This window comes from Orbicella faveolata, unplaced genomic scaffold (assembly GCF_042242905.1).
Source record: "Orbicella faveolata isolate gen_17 unplaced genomic scaffold, um_ofav_v1 contig_25, whole genome shotgun sequence".
In the NCBI taxonomy this organism is placed as follows: domain Eukaryota; kingdom Metazoa; phylum Cnidaria; class Anthozoa; order Scleractinia; family Merulinidae; genus Orbicella; species Orbicella faveolata.
The window spans coordinates 10,025,449-10,044,592 of record NW_028301553.1 but is presented as its reverse complement, the minus strand read 5'-3'; the positions used below and the strand labels follow the sequence as shown (position 1 = coordinate 10,044,592).

General features: G+C 37.5%; 4 protein-coding genes across 5 annotated transcripts in view; 2 read left to right on the top strand and 2 right to left on the bottom strand.

Moving 5' to 3' along the window:
- Positions 1–1,798: 1,798 nt before the first annotated feature.
- LOC110057272 (zinc finger HIT domain-containing protein 1-like) lies at positions 1,799–7,675 on the bottom strand. The gene is made up of 6 exons (XM_089293491.1): positions 7,639–7,675; positions 5,203–5,376; positions 4,089–4,135; positions 3,463–3,501; positions 3,182–3,273; positions 1,799–2,296 (listed from the first exon to the last, which is right to left on the bottom strand). The coding sequence occupies exons 1-6, from the start codon at positions 7,658–7,660 to the stop codon at positions 2,194–2,196; spliced, it is 477 nt and encodes a 158-aa protein (XP_089149617.1). The 5' UTR covers positions 7,661–7,675; the 3' UTR covers positions 1,799–2,193.
- Positions 7,676–7,697: 22 nt separating this feature from the next.
- Positions 7,698–11,283, top strand: LOC110057271 (tRNA-splicing endonuclease subunit Sen15-like). The gene has a single exon (XM_020763862.2). The coding sequence runs from the start codon at positions 7,726–7,728 to the stop codon at positions 8,248–8,250; it is 525 nt and encodes a 174-aa protein (XP_020619521.2). The 5' UTR covers positions 7,698–7,725; the 3' UTR covers positions 8,251–11,283.
- LOC149108880 (uncharacterized) overlaps positions 9,026–19,144 on the bottom strand; it is an 11,410-nt gene continuing 1,291 nt past the window's right edge. Inside the window, exons 1-10 of one of the 2 annotated variants that reach the window (XM_089293488.1) lie at positions 17,965–18,048; positions 17,673–17,729; positions 17,427–17,498; positions 16,072–16,175; positions 15,010–15,045; positions 14,057–14,129; positions 12,423–12,485; positions 11,454–11,562; positions 10,695–10,886; positions 9,026–10,059 (exon numbers count right to left, since the gene is read on the bottom strand). In XM_089293488.1, coding sequence (XP_089149614.1) covers positions 9,818–10,059; positions 10,695–10,886; positions 11,454–11,562; positions 12,423–12,485; positions 14,057–14,129; positions 15,010–15,045; positions 16,072–16,175; positions 17,427–17,498; positions 17,673–17,729; positions 17,965–17,991 — 975 coding nt within the window. In that variant the 5' untranslated portion in view covers positions 17,992–18,048 and the 3' untranslated portion in view covers positions 9,026–9,817. Of the gene's footprint in view, positions 10,060–10,694; positions 10,887–11,453; positions 11,563–12,422; positions 12,486–14,056; positions 14,130–15,009; positions 15,046–16,071; positions 16,176–17,426; positions 17,499–17,672; positions 17,730–17,964; positions 18,049–19,144 lie in introns of those variants that run through there. The other variant, XM_089293489.1, reaches the window with a different exon arrangement.
- Positions 18,061–19,144, top strand: part of LOC110056773 (centrosomal protein of 63 kDa-like) — a 19,602-nt gene continuing 18,518 nt past the window's right edge. The window contains exon 1 of the mRNA XM_089293486.1: positions 18,061–18,466. Coding sequence (XP_089149612.1) covers positions 18,435–18,466 — 32 coding nt within the window. The 5' untranslated portion in view covers positions 18,061–18,434. The remainder of the gene's footprint in view (positions 18,467–19,144) is intronic.

Below are 19,144 nucleotides of genomic sequence, written 5' to 3'. Positions count from 1 at the left end.
TAAATTGTTGAAATATTTAGTCCTTAGATAGAGACCACCTTATTATCTGCAAAGCTCATGGCTATGAAACTTCTCTGGTGTTTATGGCTGTCTCATACCGTACCGAGTTGGGATTTTATATGATCATGAGCGAGCTCGGACGGTTACCCGGAAGTTGCATTGATGTACTCGTTTTATTTGGCGCGGCCGGTTTAAGATTTTGCGGCATAATATTTTTCATGATTAGTCAACAATATTGTCACACTAGGAACCGTTAGACTGCCGGTTGTCGGTATTCGGTTATAAAGATATCAATGCAAATGGAGCAGTCTGATTCGTCAAGGTATTGTGAGGTCACCGGCCACGGCATTCTTGGAGACCCAGGGGCAGTTAGTTGGGGCGGGACGAAGTAAACCCGGCAAAAATTGAAGCCAGCCCACGAAAGTTTATAAGTAAGGCTGGAAAACACCCTAGGAACTGAAGTCTCTTCAGACAATTTCCAAACGGCTCCGCAAATGCTGGCCCCTGTTTGGGCACAAAAAATAAGCTTAAGCATAAACGAAAGTCCGCCATTTTGTTTTACTGTATCGGGGAGGTATGGAAGCGAAAATGAGCCAATTATCCATTCTGCCCATGCCTACGTGTTAACGCGGACTCTGGGAACGAGATTGGTATTTGTTCTGTGGGCGTCTCACTACGGTAACCGTGGGCGCTTCCACCATACCAGACCGACCAGTCAGAGACCAGTGGGCTTTCCGAGGAAAAAGGGAACGACATTTTCCGATCAAACCGGGCCAACCAAAAGGAATGGCTCTTACCATTTTTTATTCATTTTCCGAATTCCCTACATAAGTAAAATCTACTGAAGAGTAGGGCAATGAACGGGTTTGTCCAAATGGAACGGCAAATTTCGGTCGAACCGGTCAAAGAGGACCACCTCCAGAGGTGGTCCCGAATATTCCGGTAGGAATATTTACATACATACACTTTAGTTAACCACGGTAGAAACATCAGTGATATCACAAGATTGAGATAAAAAAGGAAAAAAAAATGATTTAGATGTTTGTCGTGTGGGAGTACGTGGAGAACATTCGGTGATTGATCTCATTTTTGGAGTTAATATAAAAGATTTAATGACTCTGACGTTAGATGGAAGGCTACTCCACAGACGTGCCCCACTGTAGCAGACACTTCGTTTTGAGAAAATTGGTACGGGGCCTGGGCAGAGCTTTTTCTTTCCAATCTTTCCGAGTCCATAGTCCGTGCTGAAGGGTTTAAATAGGCTTTTCAGGTACTCCGGAGTCTAATCATTCAACTTTTAAATATTAATTTCAATTTTTGCTTTTTCCTTCTGATATAGAGACTATCCCATCCTAGCTTAACGCAGAGGGCGATAGCGCTAGAGTGGTAATCAGACAGGTTATTTCTTGATGATTGGTGGCTTTGCATGATCCCTCGTAACAAGTGAGTTGAAGGTATTCTGATGTACCGCAAAATGAACAATGCTGACGAAGGAAAAATATGACATGGTTTTGGCCAAAGAGGTTATCAACCGTTTAGAGTAAAAATACTTTTTACAGTGCCACTTGACGAGGCTGTTTTCTGTAGATTTTTGACAACTTTTTGAAAACTTTGTCTTTTGTTTAAAGTAGGAAATCGAATTGCAAGAACTGCGAAGCTTGTCATAACTGTCATAACGTGAGTGTGGATCTTGACAACTCTTCTTCACGTTCTTGCATTCTGATTGGCCATTAAAAACGAAAGCCATCAGAATATTGTCAAAAAGATGTCAAAAAGCAGAAAAATTGTTCCAACAGGCAACCGTTCGGCGATCTTTAATGTAACACAAATTAACTACAAGTATGTACAAGTTAGGCAGGTCACAATCCGTGAATCGACATGAAATGTTGCCTTTTTTGGCTCTAAAACTTTGGTGTCAGTGTCGTTTTAAAAACCTCCTCTTCAAGCATTACGTAATAACGATAGATCTTGTCGCTTAGCAACGGGTTTCGCTGAAACTGCAACCCTGTACATCCAGTTAATGATAAACTGGATTATAAGTTGCATGTTCTCGTCTACTGGAATCATAGTGTTTTATACCTCCACGGAATTGCGAACTGGATTATTGGCTGCGGAATGACCTCAGTCGCTGAAACCTTTTATGATGACGCTTGAAATTGTGAGAACAATAGAACGAACGATGGTAATAGCAGCTCATACTGTCCACTTGAGACATCTTGTGTCCTGGTGTGTCGACAAACACTTCACACAGCAATATCTTGCTCCACAAGATACACAGGTATAGTTTGAAGGGAATGTGAAGAAAAGTTAAGGATCCGCAGATGACTCATTACCACACTGACAAAAAAAAACTTAATAAAATCAAGAAATGCCACATCTTCGGAGACCAAGGGGTAATTAATCAGGGTGGGATCAAGTAAATATGGCAAAAATCGAGGTGCTTTGATTTCTGTTTTACATTTACTGCGTCCGGCCGCAACTAACAGCCACTGGGTCTCTGAGGATTGCAGCACCAGAAAAGTATAGCTGAAATCACATTTGTTGTGTAAGAGCACACAAAGTGACTCTGGAAATATCACTGATTGGGAAGAATAACATATGCAAATAGCTACCAAAAGTACAACAAATCATTGTTGTTACCATTAATTATAACTCACGCTTAATTTTCGCGCAATTCTATTGGCTACTTTACGTCACGTGGTGCAAAATTACTGGGCAGTTATCACACAATAACCTCCGCCTGGGTTGATAATTGCCCTGCGACTGTTTCTGTCGAAAAGAAACAAAGCTAAAAAGAATAAATCCAGCTCTAGAATTTCAACTTTTCATCTTTATTACTCTTCATAGAAGAAAAACAAACTCTTTGCCTGGAATCCGCTGATTATGACATATTTTTTTACAAAAAAATGGTCGCCAATGCTGTTCTGATTAGCACAAAAGTGGGAGGGTTATAAAATAAATGAACCCCTTTCTGGCTCGCTGGTATGTTGGCTGATAATGTCCTTGGCTGAGAGATTGTCCTCAAAATGTCACATTTGCCCTCAAAGCTTCACTTCTCGGCCAAATATTCATTTTTCGGACAATATCTCAGCTGCGGACATTATCAGCCGACACACCAGGCACCAGAAGGGGTTTATTTATTAACTATTAATTGTGAAATAAATTCTGAAATAAAGGATATCCACAGACAGAGCAGAAGTGCCGTTCTGGAAACTTTGATGGAGGTACATTGGCTGAGTTGTAGGATGGTTCCCCAGCTTCAGCTTCCTGTTGCTGAATAATGAAAAAAGATGACAAATAATCAACAAATAAACAGGCAAAATTATTAATATGGGTTTACATGAAGCATGTAGATTTACATGCAGTGATAGGCTGTGTGGAAGTCATCACATTTAAATGACAAATTATCATATCTGTTGACCATTATTTGCTAAAAGTATGAAATCTTGATCTCACACTTACTGCCTCTTCCAAAAGCATGGCAAAAGTTCTTCTAAATCTCTGGTGAACAAGGACAAAATTGCAACTTAGCATTAAAAATCTCAAAGCCATGGCTCATTATCACAAGTATGTACAACAGTTGCTAAAATCCTTTTGGGAAATTTGCAAGCAACTTACAGTAATACATCACTGCCTCTGACAAGAACCTTTCACATGAAGAACTTCAAGTTATGATCAGTGGTAGCAGCAAGTCAGTTACAAAACAATTACTGTTCTAACATTTCTAATGAGGTTAATCAATTGCCACAGCAAGTTAAATAGGGTTTAAGTCTGTGTCAGGCCAAATGGTCCATTCACCTGGGCACAGAGGCTCTGTGGGAGTAAAGTGAGCTCATTGAGTTGTGTTTTCAGGACTTCAACCAAGAACCTGGACAAGTCTACATGTAGATAGTGCATGGCAACGATTAGGCCACCAAACCTCCCTATCATGTCATAGAGTCTCTTTTATCTAGGGTCCTGTGGCCAGATAATGATGGTGCTTCCACAAGTGTTTTATAATGCTTACATTACGAGGTGACAATTTGTGATCAAGTGCAACAAATTACCATTTTAGTTACTTAGCAAACTGCAGTAATATGTTTGCAGACCTGTTTAAACAGCTCCCCTGTTTTAGATTTCCTTTTCTTCCTTTTATCTACAAGATGGGACAGGACATGTGTTAAGTGCCACACTAAACATGTCACAAATACAGAATGATCAGCTCTGCTTTGTCAGGCTGACAAATTATACAAGAAAAAATTAAAATAATTGGGTAGATGTATATACACAACTGTAATTTAAACTACTACATGGAGGGTATTACAAGACTGTGTGGTGATACATATTTTTCTTTGAATGCAGATGGCATACCTCATGAGTGAGTGCGGCGAATGAATGAGAAATACCATTGGCAGATTAGAATTGCAAACACGACGGCAACAAAAAATACAAATTTTCAAGTGGCCATGTTCTGTTCTGTTTGACATACATATAGATAAAACATCCAAATCTAAGGCACCTCTTTTTTTTTTTTCTTTTTTTTTTTTCATTTCAAAAGCACCAAAAACAGGGGTCACTTTATCTGAGATCAGGACTGCAAATAATGTAAGGAAACATGCAGATAAAGTATGATTACTTCTCAAGAAAATGTTTACTCATTTTCTGAGTCAGAAAATTTGCATTTAACTTCAATGATGTTGAAAGAAAAATCATACAGTCACGTTCCTTATTGGTAACCACGACAAAATCCACATCCTCAAATACGAAAGATGAAAATAGCAGATACAGTTCTTCACCGCACATAATGAAGATATTAAAATTTAGGAATAAAAAAATTCATCAAAATCATCAAATTTGTTGCCACCTGTCATCATCATCAGTTCTACTTCCCAAACTGGAAAATAGGACCCTAAATCAACTGCTACTGGTCAATTTGTGAAGGATTTGCTTGGATGGTCTTGAAAAGACTTCTAATAGGCCCTTTGCACAATCCGGTCACATGGTACAAAATCACACATGCTAGTGAGCAAGTTGCGCAGTGGGACTTCCAAAACAATGCCACTCATACCAGTCCACCTGGACCTGCCTTTGTTTTGGAAGTCCCTCTGCAGAACTTGCTCACCAGCACATGTGATTTTGTACCATGTGTCCGGATCGTGCAAAGGGCCTATTGAAGTACAATATAGCAGCCACAAACGCACTCCATATTCTGATGGTAATTACCTTCCATGGTGTCATTAAATGCTGGAACCTTCATTTTGGCAGGGACTACTGTCAGGTGAGAATGAGGATCATCTTGGAAGTTGTCCTTTTCCAAGGCATCTAGTTGTCTCTTCTGGCGTCTTTTACGTGTTGCACTGTCAAGAATTTTCCTACTTGAGATGTCCCTGATTCTTCCTAATGGTATCAATGGAACATATTTATTAATTATACCATTCGGTCCTCTCTGATCTTTCACTGCCTTAATTTTACTCCCCTTATGACTGTACAGATATGCAAACTTCTGAAAATAATCTCTTCTGAAAACAGCTCTCCTCAATCCTGACACCACTCTCATCCTCCATAAACAAAGCCCAGCACACCTTAAGAGTACAATGAGTCCCTGTTAGGGAGGAGGAAGTCCCTAGTCTGAGTTGCACATCACAATTTCAGAAGGTTTACACATCACTGTTGGAATTTCATCCAAGGCCAGTCGACAATATCAGAAATATTTAAGTCCGCAAGTGTGGTCTAATGAGAAATTAGGTTGCCAAACTATGGAGCCCTAAGAACCAAACAACCCAGGACGACTATCAACCAAATCAGTCCATCATGTCGCCATAGCCATGTCCACTGTCAGAATTTACCCTGTCAGGGACTCATATCTGTACATGCAAAAATACCTTGTTTGATAAGCCCCAAGCCCCATTTGGGTTTACTTTATATATAATTTTCTTCAGTTGCACACTCTGATTCTGCAAAGCTTTAATTTTCATTTCTAGGACAATTTGGATATTGCTACATGCATGTAGCATGGGGGTGTCTAGAAAACGAAGACCAAAGACCAACGACTGAAGACCCCTTGAAAATGAAGACCCCCTAGAAAACGAAGACCTCAAAAATGAAGACCCCCTAGAAAACGAAGACCTCGAAAATGAAGACCCCCTAGAAAATGAAGACCTCAAAAATGAAGACCCCCTAGAAAACGAAGACCTCGAAAACAAAGACCTTTTGGAAGTCGTCGTGACAAGTCTTGCCAGAAACTGAGATCCTCAAAAAACGAAGAAGTGAGACCTAAGACCCCAATTTAAACCGTAGGCGAAATTAGCACTGAATGCGACATTTAATCGAATCACGCGCGTTGTGACCCCCTAGAAAACGAAGACAGACCTTACAGTAAACAAAGATGGAAGCCTGGCCTGGCTTTTTCCTAGCTTTTTTCCCCGACGTAAACTGATGTAATGCTGTGTAAATGTGACCCTGTGATCCAATATTGAGAATATGAATAATTATGGCCTGTTCTAATACCATTTGTACAGCAAAATGTTATACAATATGAATAATGATATCAATAATATTACTATTGTTTTTCATTCCACATTGCTAAGTTTAAAGCTGCGAAACATGGACATAGCTGGAATCTTTTGACCACTCTAAAACATAATTTTTGCGCCAAAATGTTTACGTTTATCTCACGATGCGATGGCTGACCTTCGACCTCAATGCAAGCCATTGTTTTGTCACATCACCATTACATCTAAGCACAGTCTTAGTTTTGCAATGAGCTTCAAAAACACAAAACTGTTTAATGCAAATTTCTGAGTTACACTCCCTCGCCAGACGTTTGAATCTTTCCACCAACATGCAAGACATGCAAAACAAGGTAAAAAAAGTATTCGAATAACACGACCTTTCATTGTTCACTTCTGTCACGCAATTTAGGTAAACAAAGATAGCACCCTGCTGACCTTTCAAGTTGCTTAATTTAATTTATTGTTGGGGATATCCCAGATATCCGTTCAGACATATTCAGAGCTATGTAACCTTCGCGTAGCAAAACAAAGCAAAGCCGGCCCACCAAGAGCCGAAAGCAGTGGCGAATAAAGCTCAATGCGGCGCACAACGCACGAAGTGATTCAATCTAATGTCGTATTCAGTGCTCATTTCGCCAACGGTTTTAGTCTTCGTTTTCTAGGGGGTCTTCGTTTTCGAGGTCTTCGTTTTCTAGGGGGTCTCCGTTTTCGAGGGGTCTTCAGTCTTCGGTCTTTGGTCTTCGTTTTCTAGACACCCTGTAGCATGGTTTGTTTGTAGTCTTTGTAAGCGCTAGCTTCTTCATTGTTTCATAAGTCATGATTTGTATGTATCACTGATGTCAACTCGCTGATTTCTTAAAGTTGATGAAGAAATTCGAGATTGAATGACTGCATGATAAATTGTTCGACACTTTTTTGTTCATCACAACTTCTTGCAACACAACTCCGATCTCTTTCAGAACTTTTGATACCAATGTGGGCTTACTGAAGTTCGCAATAATTAGCCGGTGGCGAGGTTTTTTTGCCACCATATCATACTGCCTTGTTTGCCACACATTCCTCGATTGGTTTTAAAAAATATATACTACAATAAGGACGGATTGAAAAGTCTTAAAAGAATACAAAATACAGAAAAAAGGTCCCATACCAGACTCGCGGCGGTCCGCCATCTTGAAAACAACTAGTGCCAGCTTTTCTCGGGTGTGTTTTGGAACGCCTGGCGGAAATTGCCATCATGGCTTCGAAGAGTGAAGTTCGGCACAAAGTTACGCGAGAAAACTGGTTCGAAAATCACCCAAAATTCAAGGAAATACAGTCATACGGATACTACAATGGGAAGCCTTCGATGGCAAGAGCAGCTATGACAGTTTACTTGGATCTGTGTGAAAGCAAACATTGGTTTAGCGTGTCAATCCATCCCTGCGAGTCTTTGAAGTTGGTTTACATCACAGGAAAGCGAATAAAGAAGTCCCCATTTGATATTGTAGTTCCAGTTACGATAGACACAGCTTTAACAACGGACGAAATTCAGAACATTATCCAGGAAGTTAATCTATGCGATGAAAAAGAAGTGGAGGAAGACACGGGAAATGATCGTGACCCAAAAGTGACAATGGCTTTTTGTGAAGCAGATTCTACTGTTGTGTATTACGACTTTTTCCAGGGTCTTGTTCCACCGGATCCACCGAATGAGGAGGAAGAAGAAGTGAAACCCAAACGAAAGAGAACAAGACAGAAAAGGGAAGCAAGTCAAAAATAAAATGTGTTAGAGACAACTCGGAAAAGTGCATCTGTATTCACTGTGTATTTCTACAACTAGGAGTACAACAGTCTCTCATCCTTTTTCCTGGGTTTGCAAAACTGAACCAAAAGCGATAAGATGTGGCTCTATTTGTAACCGGGAATTTTATAGCTGGATGAGACAACTGCCTCTAATCTGCCTCATTTTGTTTTCATTTCTCTTTCGGAGGACAGTTTACACACAATATGTCATTTATGCGCATGCTATTGAAAGTTCCTCTAAACATTGGTTCCTTAGGGCTCCTCCTGTAGAGTAGGTCATGGCAAAGCCACGAGAATACATGAATGGGGAAACCAATGAGGCAGTGAGCAGGTAAGAGCTTGTTCTAATACTGGCTCGTTTCATTGACTGACTCACTCTCACAGCTTCTCTGCTGGCATGTTAGACGCCAATCATGCTCACAAGCTATTGGCTTCTTTATTTCATTCATTCAAAAAAGGAGCTCCGCTTTTTATCTTTTCTTGTATCCACCAACTTTACTTTTAACCTAACTGGGCTCTTCTCAGTAGACATATTCATATTTCTCAGTATTGTGCTGGAACTACATGTAGCTTGCAACTGAGTCAGGGAGTCAGGAAGTCTTTTTTTTTTTAATGATATTCCCCCACATGAGCCCCCATTGCAAGCTTGTTCCAGTCCAATATTGAGAATATGAATAATTATGGCCTGTTCTAATACCATTTGTACAGCAAAATGTTATACAATATGAATAATGATATCAATAATATTACTATTGTTTTTCATTCCACATTGCTAAATCCATTAATTTTATTATTTTAATTTCACACTTCCTTGGTTAGAACTGTACTACTCCTACTAATTAAGAAGTACATCAACAATATTATAAATAAAGTTACCAGAATTAAGTTTGTAGTAATATTTACAAATTTCAATTCCGTCATAAGAATATTTACATTTATTTTCTTTTCATGTTTTATCCTATTTTGACTGATAATATGTCCCAAGTTAGCAATACAAATTATTTTGACAAAACCAATCTTGCTACTAATGAAATTAATTTTGTTTGACAGTAATGCCGGTAAAACCCATCAACACCTGTTTGAATTTCTTTTGAAAGACAAGGTTCGTACACTTTTGGACTTTTGAAATTTCATGACTTTCCATGGCCTTTTGTATGATCTTTCCGAGTATTCCATGACTTATGTTAAGCAGTTGTTCTCAAAGTATTGTCAAAACAGTCTATTATTTAAGGTATTTTCCCACATTATGACACAAAATGCGAGCTAGTGTTAATTTTCTTTACAGGAATTAGCTAGTTTTCTGACTTGTCTGTTGTTTTTTGAACTTTTGATTTTCTTGCCTGTTCATCTCAGAAAGTTTATTGCTTTTCCATGACTTTCCATGACTCACACTTCAATTTCAGGACTTTCCAGGCCTGGAAAATGAAATTATTAAATTTCATTACTTTCCAGATTTTCCATAACCCGTACGAACCCTGAAAGAGTACTTCATCACTAACTTCTGATTTCTATTTGATTAAATTACGAGAACTACATGTAGCTTATTAATACATCCTTCCAGACTGGTACTGGTAGGCAGATGGAGGTTGTTGCACTGGCCCTGTTTGGTAATAGTTTGTTTGCTGTTTTGGTTGCTGTGTATTGTATTGATTTCCCTGTTGCTGTGTGCTGTACTGGGCTGGATACTGCAATGAAGCTTGTTCAATCTCCTGTGATCTTCTCTGGCGAACGAGTGTCTGCAAGTCCTTAAAGTGACGCCTTGTGATCTCTCCTAAGTCATCAAACACTACAACAAATCAAAGAGATTGTGTAGTCAGTTGCTTTACTACAAACCACAGTAGAATTAATGACTTCTTATTGACTGAGCATAAGCAAAGTTCTTGGGAATATCGGCACAAGGTGGTGGCAGTACGGACCGAGTGCAGCAAGGTCTGTACAGAAACCACTGAGGGCCAACATTCCACAGCACAGCTTGATCAAGTTAGGCTAGTAAGTAGTTTATTGTTTGGCACTCGGGCCATGCTTGAATTTGCCTGCTTTCAAAAATGAAATTTTAATAAACTTCTTTAATAACAGGGTTCGTATGGGTCCTGGAAAACCTGGAAAGTCCTGGAATTTTGCTATGGCATTTTCCAGGACTGGAAAGTCCTGGAAAAAGGCTACTGGTCCTGGAAAGTTCTGGAAATCTGTTAAACTCAAGTAAAAATATGAAATGTATGACAGACAGTAAGGAGAATTAACATTGAGATCTTGGGAGTGAAAGGGTTAATGTGAATTTTAGAGTCCTGGAAAAATCAATGAGTCCTGGAAAAGTCCTGGAAATTTGTTTCTGAAAAAGGGTACGAACCCTGATAAGACCATTTCCATAGAAACAGAGTGTAAGGCAAAAGACTCAAAATCTACAAAAACTCTACTTCCTACCTCTGGCATTGTAAGCATGGTCGCCAGATGCTACAACTTTCTGTAAGAAGTGAGCCATAGCACCTGTAGCAATAACTCTCTGAACCAATGGCAGACCTTCAAAATACTTGAAATCAACAGCAAATGGGTTGAGTGGAGCTGGATACATACATAACTTGACAACCTCAGCAATGATGTCCCATAGTTTGGTGTCTGAAAAAAAGATAGTTAAAATAGTTCACTTTGCTATGTTTTTTTTTCTTTTTTTGTTACTAAAAAATGTTAATGACATTTGTTCCAATTGATCAATGACTATATGGAATTAATCTATTAAAAACCTTAGAGAGGAATACTCCATCAGTTCAGCCAGTCTTTGAGTAACCAAGACTTGCTCATTTAAACACAACGGATGGATCAAATGGCAATTTAAAAAACAAATCATAAAAGCTATGGAACACATGCAAAATGCATTCTAGAAAGCCCTGTAGAATTTTGCACACTTTGAGGACCTACATGTACATGTATGATACAAAATGTAAATAAATATAATTTATTATAAGAATTTTACAACTGTGATTAAAGCAAGCTGGAATAACAGCTTTTAACATTACTGACTATTTGTAAAATCACCTTCAGTTGGATTTTGTTCCAAAATAATCTATAGCCAACCTGCTGTAGGACAAGTCTCAAATTTTTAGACTAAGTGAAGGCAAGGCTTTTGATAAAGTGAAATTGAGTAAGACTATGCAGCCCGTGCTGGTATAACATTGAGTGTATCACCTCTCTGCTTCCACTCTGCTGTAGACTTGAGTTTCAATGGACTGTCCTTCTGTTTCTCTTTGCCCGAGTCACCACAAAATGCCACTAGTCTTTCATGGTTTGATCTCACCTAATATGTGGTAATTATTACCGGGGCCAAATAAAATGTTGAATATAATTAAGTCACAAAATTAGATGGATCAAGTTACACAAGGGTCTTTGTACATTGCACATGAATGCAAAAAAATGTGCTTTTGAGGAAATTCCTCACAGGTTGGAGGTATAAGTGGTCAGCAAATGAATGATCAGATACAGTCTCACACTTGGTACATGAAACATGTGCATCCCACAGGCACATGTATCTCTCCAGAAATGAAGCTTTTTAGATTTGATTACTAGCCAGCTTAAATGTACAAAATAATGTAAAACATAAACTAATTAAAGCACATACTCCATGATTTTTTTCTGCAATTGTGGGCTTTCATACATAAGAACACTCAATATAATTATGTACTTCTTACAAACAGTTTGCAACTGCAGAAAGTACTTATTTCCCATTGCAATATACAGTCCAAACCAGTCACATGCAAATGCACCTTAAGTTATCACTTATTAATAAATTTTGCCAAATTAAATGGAGCATGCTCTTACCCTGAACCAATCCATAAATGCTGTAGTTTTTATTTCGTTTAATTTTGTTGTTCTGCTTTATTTTTGTTTGTCATCTCTAGATTAATTTTTTTGACAGTTTTTGTTTGTACGCTTCTGCAATCACTTACTTCTAACCAAGAGTAAGATCAAAATCAATTGAGATTTTACATGTATATAACAATTTTTCTCAGATTAGACTTTCCACGTTTTTCATTGGCCTGTTTGCATTTCCATTGCATTGCGACAAACTGGCCTCACAAGAGTAGTAGCAGAGCGTATATAGTTTTATGGTCAACAGTCATTTTCAAGACTGGACCACTCTATAAAAAATGCACTTACCCAAACATATGGGCAGCTGTAGCGAGCATATGCAGCAATAAGAAATAGGGTTGATTTGTCATCCTGTAGAAATTGATATGATCAGTATTATATTAAAAAAAGAAACCATTGATATTAATTAAATTGAAGTATCATAACGAATGCCTGCACATGAGAGAACTACTGCATGAAGTAAGATTGCAAGCAACTTAACCAAGGAATCAAGCTCACACATTGTCTATTGTACAGTATACTGTAAGTGTACATTATTTGTTTAATAATACACATGAAAAAATTACTCGATTCTGATTGGCTAAGAGCAGTGCAGTTCAAGTGTAACACCAGTGCAAAAAGTGTAACATCAGTGCAAAAAGTGTAACACCAGTGCAAATTACACATTGAAATTCTGGATTATGATTGACTGAAAGAAAATAGCAACTTTTCTAAGAAAATGATATCACGTAAAATGATGATGAAAATTTTGTGCTGAAACTTTGAAAAAAGTTTTCTCAAATGAGAAAAAATGGCTTCAAGAAAGATCTTCCGGCACTTCCTCCGCGCAAATTTTTTCATGTTTATGTTATTAATAAGTAATCATACGGTTTTTCTCGTTCAATTTGGAGTTAATTTGCACTTGTGAGTTTTTCAAAAAGCTGAAATTGCACTCGCCAAAGCGGCTCGTGCAATTTCAGCTTTTTGAAAAACTCACTCGTGCAAATTAATTCCAAATTGAACTCGAAACCGTATGATTACCTATACAAATGGTGAAACACACATGTATAATGTGATCAATGCTTCTTCTCTTCATCCAAACCTGCCTATATGAGCCGTCATTTTGCAATGAAGTTTTATTTTGAGCTTTAATTAGAGGGGGCAACCCTAGTATGGTGCAACAGTGCTTTTGGTTGTCTCCTTCTCCACAACTTTTCTTAGCAGTGTGATTAATTTTAATTTAATTATTTTGTTTGTAATTTAGTGGGGTAAATCTGTAGGAAAAAAATACAGATGTCAGTGGAATCCCGATTTCTCGAACCCTCAATTTTTTTGACCTCCTGATAACTCGAACCAAAAGTCGTTTCCCATCCTCAGTCAAATGCTGTACATAATTTTACCCCCGATTTCTCGAACTATTTGATTTTTCCAAGCAATTTTTATTTCCCTTGGAGGTTGGAAAAATCAGGATTCCACTTTCAGTAATAGGCCCTTTGCAGCTGGGGTCACGTGACCAAATTTTACCTACAAAAATTTTATATTATGGGCTACAACCTAAAGAATGCCATAAATGGAAAGAGCGCATCAAAAATACCAAAATGGCCAAGTTTTAGGCCCTGGAATTAAAGAGTAAGCTTATACAACACTTTGAATTTTCGGAAAATTTAGAAGATTTGTATGGGAAACGTTGCTGGAGAGCACAGCCTTGCTCTCCAACAACTTTTTCCATACAAATCTTATTTTTTTTGCAAAAATTCAGACCATCATAAAATCTCATTCTTTAATGATGGGGGCCTCAAACTTGGCCATTTTGATATGTTCGACAGCTTTTTCAATTTCTGGCATTTGTTACGTTATAGCCCATAATTTTATGAAAAGCAGGTCATGTGATGGCTTAGCTGCAAAGGGCCTATTATAAATAATGCTTGTAAGAATCAATGTACCTTTAAATCAATGTCTTTATCACTGGGGCTTGCTGGTGGAAGGCCAATGTCCATGAAGCCATATCCACTTAAGCTAAATCACACAAAAGATACTGAGTTACTATGAATATTTAGCTGTGTATATATCTCAGATTACTAACTGAGTTCGAGGACTGTACTGTAAGTTATGGACTGAGTTTTTCCCCATTCATTTATGGCCCAGGCACAAAGTGCGTGGGCCATAAATCGAAGGGGAAAAATGAGGATCCGTAACTTACAGTATGGACTGAGAAGATGAGGTTAGTAAGATATTTATTATACCTCTAATCTCTACGGGTTCGGGAATGATTTCTATTCACACCGAATGGCTTAAAATTTCTGACGCACCTCGAAAGCAAAACGAGTCAATTTGAAATCATGGTCAAGTGACTCTTACGTCATTAGCAAGTTTTTATACATAATTTCAGAAGTAAAAGAAAGTTTTAAACTTGTACTTGCTAAAAAAAGTTCAGAACACTTGGCAATAAATCACAAAACATTTGGGCAACAACTGAAAAACAGCTTTAAAATTTAGCAGGCTGTACAGAAGAATATGGCCTGCTAAATTGACCAATCACAGCGTGCATACTACCTGAGAAATATAATAAATAATTTATAATAATTTATACTAATAAGAGAAGTTAAAAGGTGTGACTAAAAAAATGTGCAGGACTAGGTGTTACAATATTCTAAATTATGCCAAAGTCAATAATTATGTAAATATTATTATTTTGCTCATAAGTACTACACCTGTCCATGAAATTTTCACAATGCCCCTTTATAAATTAATAAATATGAATTAATAAAATACTGAACATTAACATAAATTACATTACACGTTGAGGATGATGATTCCTGTGTCTAATGTGCAGTTATCTAAAATAGAAACAAAATTGTATATATGCAATATATTAAGTCGCAGCAATTGATTCTACCTCTTCTGGGTGCTGGCTGACATGATCAAGGATTGCCTAGATATAAAAATGACAAATTAAAATAAGAATAAAATGTAAATTAAAATTGTTTTATTATTTTTTTAAATATTCTATCTGCATGTCAAGGGAGTGAATTTAAATATCAGAAGAAATGGCATACATGTATATATTTTATATAGTTACATAATTGTATAGAACTTTATAGTTTCTGGAAAACGGAAAGAGTGTCTAGTAGGAGGAACTGATATACAGTGTACAAGTTCAAAGCTGTAAAATATTATCATAATGTCAGATTTTTTAAATTGTAGTTACAATGTATACATATGTCTGGATTTATGAAAACAGCATTGAAGAAATTGTGCCCTGTTTAATCTCCAAAGTCGATGATATACAAATTAAAAAGAATGTCAGTCTGTTAATTTTTTCCTCCACTCTCTTATCTTCACTTTCTTGCTCTCCTCTCTCTATTTTAATTTATTTCTCATTGCTTGGAGTGATTTTATGGCCTTTAGGAGTTGTTACATCAAAGTGCATATGGGTGATCAATTTGGTTCAAAGTATTGGTCAACATGCTTTTCATAACTCCAGTAATACATACATGTAGAGTTTAGCAGGTGAACCGTGAACCAGTACAAGATGTCCCATAATCTACCCAAAAATTATATATACTAAAGAGGCCCTGTTCAGGTAAAATCTCAACATGTAACATAGCATTGAAACAACAACAACAACACAAAAGCTGATAAAATGATGACAAATAAGTAAGCACAACTTGCATTGCAATTCCAACGTGAGTATCTTTCAAAATTCAGACATGAAAAAGTTTGACATTCAGATTTAGCAGGAACTCTGAAAATTTCCCCTAGAAGATAAATAAATTTAAATGGTAACTTTTTTGTGGAAATGGGGTGTCTAGTAGGAGGAAGTGATATGCAGCGTACAAGTGCAAAGCTGTAAAATATTACATCATAATGACAGATTTCTTAAATTCTAGTTCTAAAGTAGGCCTTTCTTTTTATTATTTAAATGCATAATGCATAAATTATTATTGTTTCTACATACTCATTTCTTGGTAAACTCCCCAGGCTGTCAAATGTGAAACTTGAAGTTCCTTTTCTTGTCTTTTCGGAGGATGGTGAAGCATAATATGACCAGATTTCTGGGGACTTAAAACATAATTTATTTATTTATTTATTTTATAATAACAAATGAATCTTTAGTGTTCTACATGTTCACAGGAAGTCTGTGAGTAAAAACAGCAAATCAAAAATCAAACGCTATATTACCAAACGAGTCTAGTAAATATCTGGACTAGGTGAAGTTTTAACTGGCAGCTTTCTCAGCTCAGGCAGGCACTACAGAGTATGATGTCAGATCACATAGCTGACCCTCTCAGGTGTTTGACCTGAGGCAATATCACAGGTCCTCTCTTATTTGGAACAATGCCTAAAGTATGTTTTTGCTTCACATTCTTGTTCGTTCATAATTACTGTCAGTAGAAATAGGTCAGACTGAGTGGAGTAATCAAATCTGTCTAGAAAATTGGACAACTGCATAGGGGGAATCCGATTTGTTTGACCACAAGTACAGTATGATTACAGACAGAGGATGATGACACAAATTCCTGTTACCAATTAATCAAAACTGTAACAAAATTTATGACTCAATAACCATTGGTTAAACATCTTGATAGAAAATAAAAATTTCAATAGTACAGAGTGTTTTCATCAAGGTGCACAGGAAATGGGTACATCTGTCCAAGAAAGAGCACCATGCAGGATGCATGTGTGCTGTCCAATTACATGTATTATTATACATTGAAATCACTATCTCTTTTCCGATTGACCGAAAGCATACAGTGAATTTTTGAAGTCAGTGCCTGTGACGTTTTCTAGCGGCAGATTATACAATAATCATGTCAAGGACACTCAAGGTCACGGGTAGTCACATCATGTATAACCATGGTGCATGATTTCTAAGGGTAATTGAGTGAAGTTCGCGTGCTTTGTGTTGCTTGCCGTCAGTGAAGAAGCAAAAACATGATTTCCATTTTTTTTTCCGTTCAATGTATAATTTATAAAAAAATTATTAGATTCCGTTTTTTGTGATATCCAGAATAATCAAGGTCTCGGTAAGGGATATCAGCCAAAGCCAAAGGCTACCCCTACCTCAACCTTGATTATTCTGGTTATCACAAAAACCTCATCCAACAACAATTGTTTACACTGTCTAATTGGAAGCATGATGCCTACAGTACACTGTCCTATTTGGGCTAAAATCAGGCTTGTTGATAGCCAATCAGATTTGTGTATGTTGTTATACTTTTGATTAGAGCAGTAATGATGCATACCAGTTGATATTTTGTTAAACTGAAATTTTTAATTAATCTTCATGTTACATAAAATAGTGTACCTTACCATGGGCTCATTCAGGACTCTGCAGATTAACTCTTCTCGACCTCGTAAGTAGAGAGCAAAATACTTGAAGCCCTTGGAATGTAATTTTTTGATAAAATAATAAAAGCAAAAACAATATTATTGACATAACACCTTTTATATCTACAAAATCAAGTTATAAGCACTTCGTCAGTTTGAAATTAATTGAAATCTTCATTCAATTCGGAAAATTCGAAAAAAAAAGGTTTCAAACAGGTCCACATGTACCTTCAAACAACCACCCCTCAGCATCTCGTTTAAAAATCCTTGCAATCTCTTCTTTTCCTAAGAATGGGAATGAAATTTAATCGGAACACAAGCTTATCTTGAGGTAGTATAAAACAACTTGCTGTACTAAACAGTTAGTTTGTAAGGTTTCTACCCTGCCAAAAAGACAATGCTTATTTCAGCCATCATTTTTCCCGCAGAAACTACACAGGTGCAAGCTTAATTTTCTAAGATTGACTTTTAAAGCAACGAATAAGCAACTCGACATCATCAAATCTTCAAAAGAACATACCATTTGACTTAGCTGTGGAGACGCCATGTTGTTCTATTCCCAAGCAGCCTGGCCTTGAGAGGCAAGGCCAGGTACCTAATTGGGCGCGCTTTCTTTGAAAAGCTGTTGAAGACGACTCGATCGTGGATTGGTGCTTCTTGGTTTTGTGTTCAATTTGACGAAATGGGTTTGAAATAGCTCAGGAAATGCCGTTAAAACATTTTGAACATTGTCTGGGGCTTTCATGGTACGATTTAAAGGCATCGTGGTTGAATGGTTGAGCAGCGATTGCCTTTTAAAACCGGCTAAAGTGGCAGAGATTAATTTGCATCGGATCAACATCAGATTGGTCAAGGTTTCGGATGGATTTACGTTTACAAAGACTGCTCGCTCTTGAAGCCAGACTAATTTGATTTGTAGGGAGTTATAAGGAATGAATAATAGAAAAACAGCAAATCTGTGGAACTCGAAAAGTCCAAAGAGTTGTTGACATGGAGACGTTTACAGACATATTCTCGGAAAGGTGAGGTTTTCGAAACAAAGAACTGGTATTGCGTTTATTTGTTTACTCTTCTAGAAGCTTTTCAAATATTTGTACAAATTTATTTACAATTCAGTTGTGCAAATTCTGATAGCAAGTGGGATACCAATCCTAGAAAACCCCATATAGCGCTTCACTAACAGACACTTTAAACAGACCCTCACTGTACTGGTGGACGAACACCTACTGCAGTCAAATAAATAGTGTCAACTTGAAGTACACGTATTATATGGCTAGCTCCGTGAGCGGACAAGATGAATCCAATCCTGCACTGTGATTGGCTACCCGAGCGGGCAAGATGGAGCTATCTTGCCCGCTTGGGACTACCCGCCGTGTCCCGCAAGAAAAAACTTCCCAGAAAGCCATATAATAAATCCTTTATTGACCAAGCTTGTTCGGTCAAGATGGCTGGATATTGGCCTCGTTCTTTTTTTGCGAGTTTATGGACATCGACTCCATCTCGGTCCATAAACACGCAAAAAAAGAACTTGGCCATCTTGACCTCACACTTGGTCAATAACCCATACATATTACATTTGTTAACTTTCATAAGTTGACCTCTGTCTTAAGTTCCAAGTGTGTCTCCTCACAGGAGGTTCAAGTATAATGCAAAAAGAAAAGTTAACTTAGTTTGGCCCTATGTCATCAATCTGTTAATTT